The sequence below is a fragment of the Chiloscyllium plagiosum genome, unplaced genomic scaffold (assembly GCF_037043375.1).
Source record: "Chiloscyllium plagiosum isolate Xiang-an unplaced genomic scaffold, Cpla_swu_hap1 HiC_scaffold_20, whole genome shotgun sequence".
NCBI lineage: Eukaryota > Metazoa > Chordata > Chondrichthyes > Orectolobiformes > Hemiscylliidae > Chiloscyllium > Chiloscyllium plagiosum.
Genome location: NW_028270158.1, coordinates 8668362 through 8688722, shown reverse-complemented (window position 1 = coordinate 8688722; position 20361 = coordinate 8668362). Strand labels below are relative to the sequence as shown.

The 20361-nt window shown below is 41.4% G+C and overlaps 1 protein-coding gene across 1 annotated transcript in view; it reads left to right on the top strand.

Moving 5' to 3' along the window:
• cfap70 (cilia and flagella associated protein 70) overlaps positions 1-20361 on the top strand; it is a 95602-nt gene that overhangs the window by 10164 nt on the left and 65077 nt on the right. Inside the window, exons 7-11 of the mRNA XM_043712078.2 lie at positions 2670-2846; positions 8745-8839; positions 9500-9605; positions 14527-14661; positions 19400-19522. Of these exons, the coding sequence (XP_043568013.2) occupies positions 2670-2846; positions 8745-8839; positions 9500-9605; positions 14527-14661; positions 19400-19522 (636 nt within the window). The remainder of the gene's footprint in view (positions 1-2669; positions 2847-8744; positions 8840-9499; positions 9606-14526; positions 14662-19399; positions 19523-20361) is intronic.

The window sequence follows — 20361 nt, the reverse complement described above, 5'->3', positions numbered from 1 at the left end:
TCACTGAAAGGGGAACACATAATGCTGCAGTTTCAGGTTTAACCATAAAAGTGAAGTTTATTTTGCAAAAGTAATGAAAAATAAATAGAATAAATCAGACTATATATATAATACATTTAAAGACTTTGAAACATGATAAAAATGCAATCCCATTAATCCCAACAACATCCCATTACAGTACTCAAACACCAGGAATGAAAATTTGTTTCTGCTTACAATAGTACATTGTGAAGATTCACAAACAATACTGGATAATATAGTTTTCAGCTTCATCAAGATTTCACATACAGTTAGAAATAGAACAATTAATCAACAGTAATAAGTGATAAAAGTCAACTACATTACATACATTTCTCTTTCTGCATTTGGTTTTATATCCCCAATTGTAATCTTTCTTCTTATTTCTGGAATTTTGAGAAACCACAGTTCTCTTCCCAGTCTTTTAGCATCTTGCCAATTCTGTTTTAAAACGGCCTTTTTAGACATGTTATGACACATATTCAGGATAGGTGTGGCTTGAACTCAGACTGTAGGCCCAAAAAAGGAATACTAGCATGATACCACAACAGCCTTCTTTTGTTGAACTTAAATACCAACAGCTATTCTAGTGAGACTTAAACCCAGGCCCAGATTTCTAATCCAGTGATATTGTCATGACATGACTGTCTGCCCTAGAAAACTAGTTCTAACCTACCTGTTCAGACATGACTCATGTCCCGGGACAGATGGGACATGAAGCCAGACCTTCTGGTCCAGAGATAGAGGTACACCACGAAAGACTCAGAATTTTCTTTTAATTTACAACTTTTCTAGGACTGTAATTATCTAGTAGTAAATTGGTATGGAGTCAGTGCGGCTCTGTAAGCTGGAAGAGATCCAGGTGGACACAATGTACAGTAGAGGGAATTTCCAAAGATTAGATGTTCTGGAGACAGCAATCAGCTTTGTACATTTGAGTCCTTCTTGCTGATCAAATTCACAAACAACATGCTTTGTAACTGTAACTTTTCTTCCTCCGATTCTCACCTTTAACATGGTGAACTACTCCATCAAAACTACTCTTTTGTAGTCCACCTTTGATATTGCTGTCTTCTGATTCCATAAATACCTTTGTCTGCCTCGTGCTTCTGGTTTTAAATCCATCAGCTGTCTTCGTTACCACTTCAGGCTAGATGTGACGATAAAAATAAATCTTAGTCTACTCCTTGGATACTCAGTTTAGCTTACTTCCCTACTTTCCTCCGTCTATGTAAAATCATATACCTCCAGCTCCCCCTGTTCTCGACTGCTATGAACTGGATATATTATGTTTTATGGAGGTTTTATTAATGCAGGCAAGTGTGAAGTAATACATTTTGTTTGGAAAAGTGAGGAACAAACAATAAAGGCATGCAGGAACAGAAAGATATGGTGTCATCTATGCAAATGTTGTTGCAACATAGATTGAGAAAGGGGCTAATAATGGGATGAAGCTTTAGAGAAGCATGAATACAAAAGAAAGCAAGTTATATAAAATGTTTGTTTGACCTCATTTACAGTTTTGTGACCAATTTTGAGCACACAATATAGGAAGGACTGAAGGCATGAGAGATAATGGATTGAAGGTTTGCGAGAGTAATTCCAGGTGTAAGGGACTTTACTTGTACGAATAGCTGAGGCTGTTCACCTTAGGGAAGAGACAATTGAGAGAAGATTTGATGGAATTGTTCAAAATCAGGAGGGGTTTCAGCAGAGTAGATAAGAGAGAAAACAGAAAAGGCTTGAGATCCAGATGACAATGATTTAGAGTGAAGAGCAAATTAACCAAAAGTGACATGAGGAAATACTGTTTTGTACAGAGTGTACTTCAAGCCTGGGATGCATTGTTTTAGCATGTCGTGGAAGCAGAGTTATTTTCAAAGGGAAATAGATATTTACCTGAGGAGAAAAAAAATTCCCAGTTTGCGAGTTTTGAGAAGATTTGTAGCTCAGGTTGTGGTTCTGGATGTAGGTTTGCTTGCTGAGCTGGAAGGTTCATTTTCAGCCGTTTTGTCACCACACTAGGTACCATCATCAGTGAGCCTCTGGACGAAACACTGCTAGTGTTTCCTGCTTTCTACTTCCCAAGGAAACCCAAACATAAAATTAGAAAACAGGAAACACTAAAATGAAGCTTCCAGCTCAGCGAGCAAACCTACATCCAAATCCTAATTTACTCAAACTGTGTTTCTGTGGTTCACTGATGATGACATTTGCCTGACATGCAAATGTCAATATTTTGAAATCAGGCAGAAAGGCTGTCAATGGTACAATGGTAGTGTACTGACCTTTGGGCCAGAATATTTAGGTTCAACTTGCCATGGAGGTTTGTCGTAACTTGTCTGACCAGGTTGATTAAAAAATAATTTTTATAGACCAAATGGGCAGGGGATTGGGACTAGTTCAGCTGCTCTTGCAAAATCTGGTATAAACATTAGAGGCAAAATACTCTTCTATGCTGTAATCTTTCCATGATTCTAGTCTGTATTTGGTTTGCTTTTCTGGTGGCTTTCACAAAAATCCTGAAATTCTCCTGTGACATTGTTTTAGTATCTTGGCTTCCTGCATGCATTAACTTGACAAAGTTGTTAACTGATTTACAATTGTTCAAATCACATGATTTCATGACTCTTAATTGGATTGCATTTCAGAAGGAGCTTCGTGTGTTATTTACTAATGGGACTCTGAAAGGGGAAAAGGAGCCCAGTGTCAGACCAAAGAGATGGCCAATAAGCAATATCACTGCAATCGGAGCCCAAAATATCCCAGATTCTTTCGTAGAGATTAGCCCTTTCGAAGATGAGGATGGGGAACTAAATCGCAAAGAGGTAAGGCACAGTGTGAAATGGTGCTCCTTGATGATCAGTGCTGGGTGCCCTTGTTACTTAGCAGAAGCTTAAATTTTTTGGATTTGGGAATCAGAAGCATAATGTCAAAGTTTCCAGACAACACAAAATTGGGGCTGTAATAATCAGTTAGTTCTGAGGAAGACTAACAAAATAGAGGAACACTGGCTGTTCAGAATGGGTGTTCAGTTGACAAATGAACTTCAATATCAGTGTGTTATTATGACCAACGTGGGAGGAGTACTGTTTTCTATTACTTGGGTCAAAATATAAAACAAAAGTAGTTTTTCCAATTAGAGACACCCAGTTTAATATTTTATCTCTGTCAGGCTTTAATTTTTTTAAAAATTACCAATGAGATCTCTTCAATAAATGCAAAACTATTGGTTTATTATCAAAACAAAACTTATTTTATGAAGTTGAAATAACTGGTTGACATACACAGTCAATAATATGGAAATATTAATATTTATTCCTCTAAATAACCTAAAACAGAAGGATACCTATCAGAAAAGAGGGGTAAAAATGAATTCTCTCTCCACAGAGGTTTGTGTTAAAAAATACTTATACCCATTAGGGTTAGAACATATAGAACATAGAACAGTACAGCGCAGAACAGGCCCTTCAGCCCACGATGTTGTGCCGACCACTGATCCTCATGTATGCACCCTCAAATTTCTGTGACCATATGTATGTCGAGGAGTCTCTTAAATGTCCCCAATGACCCTGCCTCCACAACTGCTGCTGGCAACGCATTCCATGCTCTCACAACTCTCTGTGTAAAGAACCTGCCTCTGACATCCCCTCTATACTTTCCTCCAACCAGCTTAAAATTATGACCCCTCGTGTTAGTCATTTCTGCCCTGGGAAATAGTCTCTGGCTATCGACTCTATCTATGCCTCTCATTACCTTGTATACCTCAATTAGGTCCCCTCTTCTCCTCCTTTTCTCCAATGAAAAAAGTCCGAGCTCAGTCAACCTCTCCTTATAAGATAAGCCCTCCAGTCCAGGCAGCATCCTGGTAAACCTCCTCTGAACCCGCTCCAAAGCATCCACATCTTTTTTATAATAGGGCGACCAGAACTGGACGCAGTATTCCAAGTGCGGTCTAACCAAAGTTTTATAGAGCTGCAACAAGATCTCACGACTCTTAAACTCAATCACCCTGTTAATGAAAGCCAAAACACCATATGCTTTCTTAACAACCCTGTCCAATTGGGTAGCCATTTTAAGGGATCTATGTACCTGCACCCCAAGATCCCTCTGTTCCTCCACGCTACCTTAATCCTGTACTCAGCTTTCAAATTCGACCTTCCAAAATGCATCACCTCGCATTTATCCAGGTTGAACTCCATCTGCCACCTCTCAGCCCATCTCTGCACCCTGTCAGTGTCCCGCTGCAGCCTACAACAGCCCTCTATACTGTCAACGACACCTCCAACCTTTGTGTCGTCTGCAAACTTGCTGACCCATCCTTCAATCCCCTCATCCAAGTCATTAATAAAAAGGACGGAGCCCTGTGGAACACCACTCACCACAGACTTCCAGGCAGAATATTTTCCTTCTACTACCACTCGCTGTCTCCTGTTGGCCACCCAATTCTGTATCCAGACAGCTATATTCCCCTGAATCCCATTCCTCCTGACCTTCTGAATGAGCCTACCATGGGGAACCTTATCAAGTGCCTTGCTAAAGTCCATATACACCACATCCACAGCTCGACCCTCATCAACGTTTCTAGTCACATCCTCAAAGAACTCGATAAGGTTTGTGAGGCATGACCTGCCCCTCATAAAGCCATGTTGACTGCATTTAATCAAACCATGCTCTTCCAGATGGTCATAAATCCTATCCCTCAGAATCCTTTCTAACACCTTGCAGACGACAGACGTGAGACTTACTGGTCTGTAATTGCCGGGGATTTCCCTATTTCCTTTCTTGAAGAGAGGAATTACATTTGCCTCTCTCCAGCCCTCAGGTACGACTCCAGTGGAGAGTGAGGATAAAAAGATCTTCGCAAGTGGCAAAGCAATTGCATTTCTCGTTTCCCAAAGCAGCCGAGGACAAATCTGGTCCGGGCCTGGCGACTTGTCATCTTAATGTTTGACAAAATTTTCAGCACATCAGCTTCCTCTATCTCTATCCATTCCAGCATGCACACCTGCTCTTCAAAGGTTTCATTCACTACAAAGTTCGTTTCTTTCGTAAAGACAGAAGCAAAAAACTCATTTAGGGCTTCCCCTATCCCCTCAGACTCCACACACAAATTCCCTATGCTATCCCTGATCGGGCCTACTCTTTCTTTGACCATTCTCTTATTCCTCACATAAGTGTAAAATGTCTTTGTGTTCTCCCTAATCCGTTCTGCCAAGCCTTTCTCGTGCCCCCTCCTAGCTCTCCTCAGACCATTTTTAAGCTCCTTCCTTGCCTGCCTGTAATCCTGTAGAGCTGAGCTTGACCCTAGCTTCCTCCACCTTATGTAAGCTATCTTCTTCCTTTTGACGAGAAGCTCCACCGCTCTCGTCATCCAAGGTTCCTTTATCTTACCCCTTCTTGCCTCTCAGAGGGACATATTTATTCATCACTTGCAACAACTGTTCCTTAAACAGTCTCCACATGTCTATAGTGCCTTTACCATGGAACAACTACTCCCAAACCATGCTTCCTAACTCATGTCTAATCGCATCATAGTTTCCTCTTCCCCAATTAAATATCCTCCCATTTTGCCTAATCCTGTCCTTCTCCATAGCTATGTAGAATGTGAGGCAGTTGTGGTCACTATCACCAAAATGCTCTCCCACCACAAGATCTGATACCTGCCCCGGCTCATTGCCGAGCACCAAGTCTAGAATGGCCTCTCCCCTCGTCGGCCTGTCAACGGACTGAGTTAGGAAACCTTCCTGAACACACCTTACAAAAATAGCTCCATTAAAATCTTCTGCTCGAAGGAGGTTCCAATCAATATTGGGAAAGTTAAAGTCACCCATTACAACAACCCTACTACGTCCACACTTTTCCAAAATCTGCCGAGCTATGCTTTCTTCCATCTCCCTGCTGCTATTGGGCGGCCTGTAGTAAACCCCTAAAGAGGTGACTGCTCCCTTGCTGTTCCTAATTTCCATCCATACTGACTCAGTAGGCAGATCTTCCTCGACAATGGAAGCTTCTGCAGCTGTGAAACCCTCTCTGATTAGTAGTGCTACACCCCCTCCTCTTTTTCCCCCCTCCATATTCTTTTTAAATGCTCTAAACCCTGGAACATCCAGCAACCATTCCTGCCCCTGAGAATCCCATGTCTCTGTTATGGCCACAACATCATAGCACCAGGTACAGATCCATGCTCTAAGTTCGTCACTTTTATTCCTGATACTCCTTGCGTTAAAGCAAACACACTTTAACTGATACCTTGGTTCCTTGCCAGGAAAATCCTTCCCACTAGCTGGTCTACCTCTTGCTACTGCCTCATCTGCATCAACTCTCATCTCCGGTATACAGCTCAGGTTCCCACCCTCCTGCCATACTAGTTTAAACCCTCTCGAACTACTCGTGCAAAACTTCCACCCAGGACATTGGTCCCCTTCCAGTTCAGATGCAACCTGTCCTTCTTGTACAGGTCCCACCTTCCCCAGAAGGCAAGCCAATTATCTACATATCTGAAGCCCTCCTTCCTACACCAGCTGCGCAGCCATGTGTTAAGCTGCGCCCGCTCCCTGTTTCTCGTCTCGCTATCTTGTGGCACCGGTAGTAAATTAGAGAACACTACTCTGTTCGTCGTGCTTTGCAGCTTCCATCCTAACTCCCTGAAATCACTTTTTATATCCTCGATTCTTTTCCTGGCTATATCATTAGTGCCAATATGTAACAAGATTTCTGGCTGTTCGCCCTCCCCTTTTAGAACCCTATACACCCGATCGGAGACATCCCGGACCCTGGCACCAGGGAGGCAACATACCTTCCGGGAATCCCGATCCTGACCACAAAATCTCCTGTCGGTTCCCCTAACTATCGAGTCCCCTACCATGAGTACTTTTCTATTCTGCCCCCTTCCCTTCTTTGCCACAGTGTCAGGCTCAGTGCCAGAGAACTGATTGCTATGGCTTTCCTCTGGTAGGTCATCCTCCCCAGCAGTATCCAAAACGGTATACTTGTTGCTGAGGGGAATATCCACAGGGGATCTCTGCACTGTATGACTGTCCCCTTTCCTCCCCCTAACTGTAACCCATTTATCTTTGTCCTGAGCCTTAGGAGTGACCAAATCGCGGTAACTCATCTCAATTACCCCCTCAGCCTCCCGAATGATCCGTAGTTCATCCAGCTCCAGCTCCAATTCCCTAACACGGTTTTCAAGGAGCTGGGTTATTCTTGAAAGAGGATAATGTGTTAAATATTCTGATGTCTGACATTTTTGATGTTCTGGCACGAGTGGTCAAGTTGTTAACCCTGCATAGTTGTCTCAGGGGTCTTGACAGATACAGGAAATACAATATTGAAAATTTACTTAATACTTGCAAACACTGTTCTCGAAGAGCAGTAGTTTCATTCTGGGTTCTTTTCAGAAAGAGATCAGCTGTGCAGCCCTTTCTTACAGACTTCTTGTTCCCTAATTTGCATCCAGTCACTGTTCTGATGAAAGGTTACTGGACTCGAAACGTTAACTCTGCTCTGTTCCCACAGATGCTACCAGACCCTGTTTTCAGTTTCATTAGCAATTTCTGTCTTTGTTCCTGTCAAACAGGTGTGCCCAACAAAACAAGCAGTTATTACCAGTCAAGTGATTTCGATGAAGCCTTGTACAGAAATCTGCAATATCCCATTCAGTTGTGTGTAAGAGCATGTCTGGATATAAAAAATCCGCCTATAATCACAGTAGCCTTTCAACGATCATTATTTTAATAAACTACTCCAGGTATTACCATAAATTTGAAATAAATTCACTTCTCCAAGATCCTTCAAAACCTAAATTGTCCAAGAAATTCTATAAATCAAGGAGTAGAGAGCCTTATCTCCTCTTCCGACTCCATTTTGATTTAGTCTGCTCCTTACCTCTTGCTCATCATTGATGGTCTGTATTGCCCTTGACGGGTTTTGCGTGTAAATTAATCAACTGGAGAACATGGGTGATTTACTGGTTGTGGTTATTATGTGAAAAAGTACCACTGGTAATTTGGTAATGCCAAGAAGAAATATTCAATTGTGTATATAAGTGATTCTGGACATTAAAAAAAAGCAGTGCTTTGGCTGTCAACACACTGACGCAGACAACCAATCTACTCTGTTAAGTCCCATTTAGAGATGATTTTATTAGTTCTTTCGCAGTCAGTGGAGTAGTAGCACTCACACTCACCTCTATCCCGACCATGGCACCCATTTCCCCTAGGAACCAGTTGAAAGCTATTCAGACTGATAGGAGTAAACAAAAACTATTTGCAGGGAGAATTAAACAATCCAAGCCTTATCTTTGCCATTTATTTATAAACATCAATCAGGTGACTGAAAATAACAGAGATACCGGAAAAGACAGATTATCACATTTTAATGAGGTGCATACAGTTGCTTGAACTGCTTAATTTGTTTTCAGCAGGAATAATGTCCCTGGTAATACAAATGGGTATTCCAATCTATTTGACATAGTCCACTGTTCAAATTAAGTCTGAACCGTTTGTGTGGTGGGCATTCTATATAGGAGCCTCATTCCTGATGAAACATCGATTCTCCTGCTTCTCGGATGCTGCCTGACCTGCTGTGCTTTTCTCAACTCTGATCTCCAGCATCTGCAGTCCTTACTTTCTCCTATTCTATATAGATATATAATTACATATAGAGATGTAGTCTATGTGCAACAAGAGAAACATTTGGGATTATTTCTCTTTACTATTCAGGATTGGGCATTCAGAACAGAGGCAGAAAGCGACAAAAAGCATATCACATGGAACATAGAGAGACGCTGCTTTATGGAGCCTGAGGCTTTGAGGAGGTAATAGTCATAAGTCAACATAACCAGGAATTGAGATCAGCAGTGTTTATGTGTAATTTGTGAAGTTGAATCCAGCCCAAACTGATAGGGTTAAAATTCTCTGCTGTGGGGTAGCCATAAGATCCTGTATGAAATTGAGCTCAGAGCACAAAACTTGGTTGGAAAATAGAAAATTGCTCTTGACATTGAGAAGCTCGTCACTTATCATCTCACTCGACTATCCCAACTTCACCCTAATGCCCACATCATTCAGCGCTTAGGAAAAATCTACTCTATGTTTTCAATCTACCCATGTCAGTGCCTTTTGAACTCATGAAAATTCATCTTTTTCCAGTTGAGTATCTACACCTTTGATTGTAATTTCTAATAAGTAGCCTAAAACTAATACCATAATCATTAGTCTCCCCATTTCCTCACTTTTTGTTTCCTCTTCACCTCTCTCTTTTGTCTCCCTTCAACTGCACTGTTAGCAATAAGACCCTAATTCTACGCCTTTGGCTGTTATATAAAATAAACCATTTTTAAGTTGTGTTGCAAAGATGGATGAGGAGGTTCATCTGTTCTAGTTTGGTTATTCACAGGGTAAAAGAGAGGAAAAAAGGAACATTGAATATCTAAGAGGGGTCTTTTTCTTAATTTATAAAAATGAATTTCTTTCAGACTGCAGAAGTACATAGCTGAATCCATGTACATCCCTGTGGAGATCAAGCGTGTACCATTAGCTCCTCCAGCTAAGGCAGGAGGAAAAGCCAGCAAAATTGAAAAGGTCAGTTAATTATTTCCAGAAGTTTATTGAGAAAAAGGTAAGGAAAACATTGAGAGCTTTTTTAGTTGTCCAACATATAAAAATAAAATGGCTGTCTTACTTAACAACTATCCATTTTAAATTCAAAAATGTCTGATCATATTTCCTATTCTAGTAACACCAAGGACATCCACATGGCTTCTGATGTTGCACCAAACAGGGACATGACTTCAAATGTTCTGTGTGTGATTCACTACTATCTAGCCTAGGAAAATAGCTGGCTGTAAAATCTGCATTCCTAGTCCGCAGCATGATTTCTGGGAACTAGGCTGTTACAAAATGATATTCACGGCAACCTAATAATATTTTCAATTTTTCCTTGTTGCTTACCAATTATGATCATTTCAATCATCCACAAGTTGCATGCAGCAGACAAATATCATTGGCTGTATTCAGTAATGCTTCCCAAAGTTTTTCATTTGTGTATACCCCTGAAATATCAATTTAGATCATTTAAGTTTCACTGTGAAGAAAGGATATCAGCCTGCTTATATGTAGGTGATTGGATTACTTGCAATAATTGTAAAGAAAAAGCCAAACGTGAAATTTGGCTGAAGAGGCATCACAGTGGCTCAGTGGTTAGCACTAATGCATGAAAGTGCCAGGGATCCAGATTCAATTCCAGCCTCCGGCAACTGTCTGTGTGGCGTTTGCATATTCTCCCTGTGTCTATGTGGGTTTCCTCTGGGTGCTTCGGTTTCCTCCCACAATCCAAAGATGTGCAGGTTAGATGAATTGGTCATGCTAAATTGCCCATAGTGTTCAGGGATGTGTAAGTTAACTGCATTAGTCTGGGATAAGTAGAGGATAATAAGGTAGGGGAATGGGACTGGGTGGGTTACTCTTTGGAGGGTCAGTGTGGACTTGTTGGGCCAAAAGGCCTGTTTCCACACTGTAGGGATTCTATGATTTGATGAAATTTGCCTTTGAGCAGTCAGTGGATGAAGTGAACATGTTCAGCTGCTTCTATTCATAACATCAATAGCTTTTCCTTTGTAACATAATGTCTGATGCCAATAAAATGTGGACATATTTTCGCAGTTATTTTGTCTTTCTCCTCTGAGTGCTTATTTGTTTAATCATTGTGTAGCATATCCTCAACAACTGCCATAAGCTGGAAATTGACTTTAGTAAAGGACAACTCTGTTATTTTTAATACAGTACCATATTAGCAAGTTTTGAAAAGATATGTAGCTCAGGTTGATGTTCTGGATGTAGGTTTGCTCACTGAGCTGGAAGGTTCATTTTCAGATATTTTGTCACCACACTAGATTACATCATCAGTGAGCCTCTGGTGAAGCACTGGTGTTAGTGACCCGCTTTCTACTTAAGTGTTTAGGTGATGTCATTTCCTGTGGCAGTGCCATTTCCTGTGGCGATATCATTTCCTGTTCTTTTTCTTAGAGGATGGTAAATGGGGTCCAAGTCGATGTGTTTGCTGGTAGAGTTCCGGCTGGAATGCCATGCTTCTAGGAATTCTCGTGTGTGTCTCTGTTTGTCTTGTCTTAGGATGGATGTGTTGTCGCAGTTGAAATGGTGTCCTTCCTCATCTGTATGTAAGGATACTAATGAGAGTTGGACATGCGTTTTGTGGCTAATTGATGTTCATGTATCCTGTGGCTAGTTTTCTGCCTGTTTGTCCAATGTAGTGTTTGTTACAGTTCTTGCATGGTCACTTACATGACCCACTCTCACTAATATCCCTACATACAGATGAGGAAGGACACTACTTCGACTGGGACAACACATCCATCCTAGGACAAGCCAAACAGAGATACACACAAGAATTTCTGGAAGCATGATATTCCAACCAGAACTATATCAACAAACACATCAACTTGGACCCCATTTACTACGGGGAGTAAGTGAGAACTGCAGATGCTGGAGATCAGAGCATAAAAATGTGTTGCTGGAAAAGCGCAGCAGGTCAGGCAGCATCCAAGGAGAAGGAGAAGGAACCTGAAGAAGGGCTTATGCCCGAAACGTCGATTATCCTTTTCTTGGATGCTGCCTGACCTGCTGCACTTTTCCAGCAACACATTTTTAACCCCCATTTACCACCCCCTGAGAAAAATAACAGGAAATGACATCAACACAGGAAATGGCATCACCACAGGAAATGGCATCACCAACCCAAGGAAACCTAAACACTTAAGTAGAAAGTGGGTCACTAACACCAGTGCTACACCGGAGGCTCATTGATGATGTAATCTAGTATGGTGACAAAATGTCTGAAAATGAACCTTCCAGCTCAGTGAGCAAACCTACATCCAGGACATCAATCGGAGCTACAAATCTTCTCAAAACTTGCTAATATGGTACTGTATTAAAAATAACAGAGTTGTCCTTTACTAAAGTCAATTTCCAGCTTATGGCAGTTGTTGAGGATATGCTACAGCTAAAAATGTGTTGCTGGAAAACGCAGCAAGTCAGGCAGCATCCAGGGAACAGGAGAATCGATGTTTCGGGCATAAGTCCTTCTTCAGGAATGAGGAAAGTGTGTCCAGCAGGCTAGATAAAAGGTAGGGAGGAGGGACTTGGGGGAGGGGCGTCGGAAATGCGATAGGTGGAAAGAGGTCAAGGTGAGGGTGATAGGTCAGACTGGGGTGGGGCGGAGAGGTCAGGAAGAAGATTGCAGGTTAGGAAGGCGGTGCTGAGTTCGATGGATTTGACTGAGACAAGGTGGGGGGAGGGGAAATGAGGAAACTGGTGAAATCCAAGTTCATCACTTGTGGTTGGAGGGTTCCTAGGCGGAAGATGAGGCGCTCTTCCTCCAACCATCGTGTTGTTGTGGTCTGGTGATGGAGGAGTCCAAAGACCTGCATATCCTTGGTGGAGTGGGAGGGGGAGTTGAAGTGTTGAGCCACAGGGTGGTTGGGTTGGTTGGTCCGGGTGTCCCAGAGGTGTTCTCTGAAACGCTCTGCAAGTCGGCGGAGCGTTTCAGAGAACACCTCTGGGACACCCGGACCAACCAACCCAACCACCCTGTGGCTCAACACTTCAACCCCCCCTCCCACTCCACCAAGGATATGCAGGTCTTTGGACTCCTCCATCGCCAGACCACAACAACATGACGGTTGGAGGAAGAGCGCCTCATCTTCAGCCTAGGAACCCTCCAACCCACAAGGGATGAACTCGGATTTCACCAGTTTCCTCATTTCCCCTCCCCCAACCTTGTCTCAGTCAAATCCATCGAACTCAGCACCGCCTTCCTAACCTGCAATCTTCTTCCTGACCTCTCCGCCCCCACCCCAATCTGACCTATCACCCTCACCTTGACCTCTTTCCACCTATCACATTTCCGATGCCCCTCCCCCAAGTCCCTCCTCCCTACCTTTTATCTTAGCCTGCTGGACACACTTTCCTTATTCCTGAAGAAGGGCTTATGCCCGAAACATCGATTCTCCTGTTCCCTGGATACTGCCTGACCTGCTGCGCTTTTCCAGCAACACATTTTCAGCTCTGATCTCCAGCATATGCAGACCTCACTTTCTCCTCGAGGATATGCTACACAATGATTAAACAAATAAGCACTCAGAGGAGAAAGACAAAATAACTGCGAAAATATGTCCACATTTTATTGGCATCAGACATTATGTTACAAAGGAAAAGCTATTGATGTTATGAATAGAAGCAGCTGAACATGTTCACTTCATCCACTGACTGCTCAAAGGCAAATTTCATCAAATTGGTGATGTAACGTTTGAAAACGAACCTTCCAACTCAGTGAGCAAACTTACATTCAGAACAGTACCATATCTGTGTTGAGGATTTTTTTTAACAGTTGGATGTGCACAATACATTCATCATTTTGACAAATAACATTATTTCTGTATTTTATATTTCAAAAAATTGTGTTTTCTCTTGTCCTGTCTCTCAGTTAGTTGTTACTTGCTGCCTACATTAATCATCTATATTAGTGCTTAGTATATTAAGAATCTATAATAGGAGTCAGGTTTTCAGTTCTAGTGTCCGATCTGGCCTATGAATTATATACTGAAGTCTTTTAGGTTTTTAAAGCAAATGAACTCAGTGTATGAGAGAGATAGCAGAGAAATCCATTCAAAAGAAGGGAATGGACAATAAATGCTGACATAGTTAGCAATGCCCAAACCCACAAGGAATTTTAAAGAAAAAGAAGATACTGTTGTAGTTGTAATGTGGTGGCAGCACCACATCAACAACAGTGATGTGCTGGAAACACTCAACATTCCCAGCATCAAAGCCTTCCTGCTACAAAGCTAAATGCATTGGGTGGGTCATCCTGGCTAGATGGAGGAGAGTTGCCTGTCCAATATCAGGAGATACAGGGAACTGACCATTTATAAACAGAAAAGAGGGCCCTCCAAATAAACGTTTGAAGGACTTTCTGAAGAAGTCTCTCGAAGTACCACAAAGACCATCACTAATGGGTGATGCAGGCCATAACTCATGATGTCTGGAGCTGCTATGTTGGGAGTTGCACAGTCACCTTTGAGACTGATTGATTGGAAAGAAAGGCAAAAGGAAAATGAGGATGGATGTAATCTACACCTTCATTTCCACCCAAAGGAAGAGAATCTGCAGATCATGGATATACCTGATTAGCCAGCGGAGGGCCTGCTTAATTCAACGTTCCTAAAATCTTTCTTTGCAAAGAAAGGCCACAAAAGGGATATGTAAAAGGATACAAGTGGGACTGATTTGTAGAAGGAGCTGTAAGACTGAGTAGTTAATAAAACTCTATCTGCAAAGAAAAGTGTCTTGGTTTTTGTATCTAAATGGTTTGGATACAAAAATTGAGATAGATTACTGAGTAAGAGGACCGAGTGTAGCATGAAAATAGATTCTATTTCAATTTCTCTAAAGACTCTTTGCAGTGATTGTTATTTTTTATTTGCAGACAGATGAAGAAGGACCTATCTCATTTCATGGAGTAGCATATGTAAATATGGCTCCTTTATTGTATCCAGGTGTGAAGCGGATTCGAGGAGCATATCAAATCCTCCCTTATAATGAGTTTGATATATTAGAAAAGGTAACATTAATGTAGTAATATTCTGTAATGCACATTGTATTGGAAAAGAATGTCAAGATAGATTATGGGTCAAGAACTCCCTATACATATTTCTACTCATCACATTCGGTAAGGACAAAACAAGAGACGTCCCCTTTCTCTGTCTGAAACAGGTGCCAGGTGTCTCTGTGTGTGACTATTGGGCTAGTTACCTATTTTCAGAAAAACTCTGTAAGATTGGTATCTTGAGGACATCAATAGTTTTCAGGAAACCTCATCCAGTGATCACCTGCAACAAAGAAGGTAAATAAATTATTGGAATGTGGAGCTGGAAGAAGCAAAGCATTAAAATAGATAGTCACTACTTCCATGTCTTCTGTTAATCCACTCCCAACTCGATCCCCAGTCCTTGGCTCTGATCTCCCTTTCATCATGACTCTGGTTTTGTGGTTCCCCTGTCACTGACTGCATAATTTCCAACCCTTGCAATACAATCCAGTTACCAGTTCCAACCCAGGGTTTGAATGCTGTTGGCAACTGTTCCCAGGGCTACCACAGCCCAAACCTCAGGCAGAGCGATGGAGGAGAAGGAAAGCAAGCAAGCAAGTTCTGCACTCCAGACTGCAATATCTTGTGAGGTTTCCTTCCCTATGTACCCCAAGATTTATGCTTTCAGAATCAGCATGGTCACTATATGAAGGGCCACGGCAGAAGCCCGCAAACTCAAGTAGATATTATCTGATGACGAACCCAAACTTTGACTTTCCTTCACCACAGACTCTTTAAACCTTGCCATAAGCATTGAAAAGGCTCAACATCTGGACAGTACCAAGGCTTATCATAAGAAAATAAGAAGAAGGAGTAGGATTAGGCAATTCAGCCTCTCGATTTTGCTTTGCCATTTAATGCAGTCATGGCTGATCTCATCTCAGCCTCAACTCCACTTTTCTGCCCACTCCCATTACTAATTCAAAATCTGTCTATCTCCTCCTTAAACATATTCAATTTACCACACAGACTTCGGAGTTGTTGGATGGATAATAAACTGTGCCCCTCACATGCAAAAAATCATTATGGTTCAATATCTGGGCAGTGACTTTGTCATTTTTACAAGTTTATATTGCAAGAATTTCTGAGAGATGTGTGTTGCTTAATACTACTGATTACACAAAACCAAAAGATTTTTATTTCAATAATGCTTTTCATGACCCCCAGACATTGTTGCTTGAAAAATAGGAATATTGCAGAATTGTGGACTGGGAAAAAGAATGCACTTGTATTTACATCGTTAAAAATCACACAACACCAGGTTATAGTCCAACAGGTTTAATTGGAAGCACTCTAGCTTTCAGAGCGACGCTCCTTCATCAGATGGTAGTGGAGGGCTCAATCCTAACACACAGAATTTATAGCAAACATTTACAGTGTGATGTAACTGAAATTATACATTGAAAAATTGATTGTCCGTTAAGCCTTTCATCTGTTAGAATACAGTGATAGTTTCACTTCTTTCATGTGTAAATCACAAAATCTTTTGTTTAAAAAGTTGCATTCTCGGGTTAGCTGTTAACAATGGTGATAGCTAGACAATATGTTGAATGTGTTGACCCCTGTGTTCTCTGTCTATGCCATGATGTTTAGATTGATTCTAATCTAAAAAGTGAGATAACGGAGTTTTACATAAATTCATGCAGTTTTTGAGCTCAGAGTTCTACATGAATTCATGCAGTTTTTGAGCAAAGTACAATGTAACCCTGAAAGTACAAATTCACCCCTCAAAATATATGTGTGCATGTGGGTCTTTGTCTGTCTTTGTGTGTGTCTGTCTGGGTTGGGGGTTGTGAGTGTGAGAAAGTGTATGTGTGTGTGTGTAGTGAGTGCAGAGTGTCTTAAGTCTGTGAGGGGGTGCATGTGTGAGTGTGAGAGTGTGTGTGTCTGTAAGGGTGTGTGTGGGTGTCTGTGTGCGTGTCTGTGTGTATGTGTGTATAGGAGTGCCTGTGTGTGTGTGAGAGTGTGTCTGTGTAGGGGTATCTGTGTCTGTGTATAGTGCAATGGTGATCACCTGTAATGTGACATGAACCCAAGGTCCCGGTTGAGGCCCTCCCTATGGGTACCGAACTTAGCTATCAGCCTCTGCTCGGCCACTTTTCTCTGCTGCCTGTCCCGAAGTCCACCTTGGAGGATGGTCACCCGAAGGTCCGAGGCTGAATATCCTGGACCACTGAAGTGTTCCCCAACTGGGAGGGAACCCTCCCGTCTATTGATTGTTGTGCAGTGCCCATTCATCCGTTGTCGTAGCCTTTGCTCGGTTTCCCCAATGTACCATGCCTCCGGGCATCCTTGCCTACAACGTATAAGGTAGACAACATTGACTGAATCACATGAGTACCTGCCATGTACAAGGTGGGAGGTGTCCCCACGCGTAATGGTGGTATCTATGTCCACACTCTGACACACTCTGTCTTGCAGCGCCTACCGTGACAGGGTTATATGGAGTTGTCCTGAGAGCCACATTTACATAGTGTCTTTCATGTACTTCTAATGTCATAAAGCGCTTCATAACCAATTAAATCTTTCTGAAGCACAGTTAGTGTTATAATCTAGGGAAACATGGAAGTCAATTTTCAAACAATAAGGTCCCTCAAACACAATAAAATATATTTTGTTGAGTTAGTTTAGGAATTGGTGAGAATACTTGGAGAAATGGAGCAGTCGTTAGCACTGCTACCTCAGTGCCAGGGACCAGGTTCGATTCCAGCCTCAGACGACTGTGTGTGGAGATTACACTTTCTCTCCATGTCTCCATGGATTTCCTCCAGGTGCTCTGGTTTCCTCCCAGATTCCAAAGATGTGCAGGTCAGTTAATTGGCCATGCTAAATTGCCCATAGTGTTCAGAGATATGTAGGTTAGGTGCATTAGTCAGGAGTAAATATAGGTTAATAGGGTAGAAGAATGGGTGTGGAGGGTCGGTGTGGACTTGTTGGGCCAAAGGCCTTGTTTCCACACTGTAGGGATTCTATGATTCTATGAAATCCACTACTCATCAAAAATGCCATAGAATTTTTAATGCTCATCTGAGAGGACAGTTCACACCTCATTCCTCTCAAAAATGACACTTCAGCAATGCAACCTATCTTGAATCAAGGGGCTGAGTGTACAGTTGTTAAATTAGCTAATGATGCAAAATATAGATAGGAAACCAAGTTGTGAAGATGACATAAGGACTCTGCAAATGATTTACATAGATGAAGTGATTGGGTAAAAGTGCTTCAGACGGAGTATGATTGAGAAAATGTGCTCATGTCCATTTTCATTGGAAGAATAGAAAAGTAGCACGTTATTTAAATAGGGAAAGACTGCAGAAATCTGAGATACAGAAAGATCTAGGTGTCCTGTTATACAAATTGAAGAATTTATTATGCAAGTATGGCAAGTGATTAAGAAGGCAAAGAGAATGTTGTTGTTTATTGCAAGAGGATTGGAATATAAAAGTAGAGAATGTTTTGTGCATGGTGTTGGTGCAGTCATCATGGAGTACTATTTACAATTTTAATCTTAATGTGTTGGAAGCATTTCAGAGAAGGTTCAGTCAGCTAATACTAAAGATGGAAGTGAATTGTCTTTTGAGAAAAGAGTGGAAAGGCTGGTCCTGTATGCATTAGGATTTAGGAGACTGATCTTCTTGAAATACAGTGTTTTGAGGGGACTTGACAGATGTTTGATGAAAGGATGATTCCCCTTCACTGTGGAACAGACAAGAACTAGGGGACATAGTTTTCTTTTGTACAAACAAGGTATTCCATTTGAAACAGGGGTGAGAAGAATTATTTTCTCTCAAAAGGATAGTGGAAGCTTCAGCACTCCCCCAGAGAACAATGGAAGTGAGGTCATTAAATACATTTAAGGTAGAGATAGATAGATACTTGTCTAATGAGGGTTTCAAATGTTATTGAGGGTAGTCAAGAATGTGGAGTGTGGGCCACAATCAGATCAGCCATGATGTTATTGAATAGTAGAAGGGCTTGAAGGACCAAATGGCCTCCTTGTGCTCCCAATTTTTATGTCTGTATGTTCATTACACTCATTGAGAGCTAGATTAAAGCTTCTGGAATGGAGATTGATGCCATGACCTCTGTTTTAAAGTTGTGACAGCCTCCTCTGAGGCAGGTGTGATATTTAAAAGAGCACCTTAACTAATTGTTTTGGTCTAATATTTAGATACTGGTGGTATAAATTTGAGTAAATTATGGGAAAAGTAAACACAAGGCACTTGTGACTGATGACAAAAATAAGAAAACCAAAACAGAAATAGGATTAGGCTATTTTATCCCTCAAGACTGTTCTGTTATTCAATATCATGACTGACAAATTACCTATCCATATATCTTCCTTTAGTCCACATCCCACATACCTTTGGTTAACAAAAATCTACTATCCTCAGATTGGAAATTCACAATTGAACTAGCTTTGGTTGCAGTTTGTGGTAGATCACACCAAACCCCTTATCACACTACCATATTGGGCAAGAATATCATGTGCGACACAAATGAGAAAAAAGGCAGTAGAGAAATTAATATGGTGAGAAATTTTAAGCTACCACTTTCAAGTTAAAATCAGTTAAAAAAATGATGCCAATCAGTTCAGTAAATTTTCAGAAAACTCTCAGGTTTTAGAAAAGAAGCTTTTATATTCCATCTTAATATATATTTCCATATGGCATAAGTTCTTTTGTTAATATGTTTATTGTGTATGATTCAGACAAGACGTAAGAACCGGGAAGCTTCTGGTGTTCAAGGTGGATTGAAGGGTGCAGCTTCACATCCCAAAAATGCCTTTAATAAGATTAGAGATGATAGAGGACCAAAGGAAGTATATAAAAAGGTATGATTAATGCCATTGCCAAATCTTGCATTGCTCTCACAAGTCAGTGTTTCCTTCAAAGTGAACAGTGTCTTCACTGTTACAAAGCCATTAATGCTGTTTATTATTCTCATCCACTGTGCAGTGCTATTTTTAATCCTTTCCATCATTACTTGATTATGCTGTGCTGTAGCTTGTTATTTTCACTCTACATACATTACAAGGGATTCAGACCTTATTGCTGGAGTTTACCTCAGGTTTCACAAAACATTTATGGCATGGCAGCTTGGCCCATAAGTCTATGTCAATGGAAAACCACCATCCAGCCAAATCTCAGTGTCCATTGCTTGGTCCATATCCATGTAGATTATAGCACTAGCACATCTCCATTTTTTAAATGCAAAGCAAGTTTCTGCTTCCATTACTCGTGCAGGCAGCAAACCAACCTCTGGGCATAAGCAATTCCCAAATCTACTCCTTATCCTTCTGCCAATTACTTGAATTCTCTACTCCCTGGTTAATGACCTCTCTGTTCCACTCTCTCGGCCTCTCATAATTTGGTACACCTTAATTAAATCTGCCCTCAGCTTCTTCTGTTCTAAAGAAAATATCCTTGGATTTATCCAGTCTTTTCTCATTCTGTTTTGAAGATCATATGACCATAAGACATAGGAGTGGAAGCAAGGCCATTTGGCCCATTGAGTCCACTCCGCCATTTAATCATGGCCGATGGGCATTTCAATTCCACTTAATCGCACTCTCCTCATAGCCCTTAATTCCTTGCAAGATCAAGAATTTATCAATCTCTGCCTTGAAGACACCCAACATCCCAGCCTCCACTGCAATCCATAACAATGAAT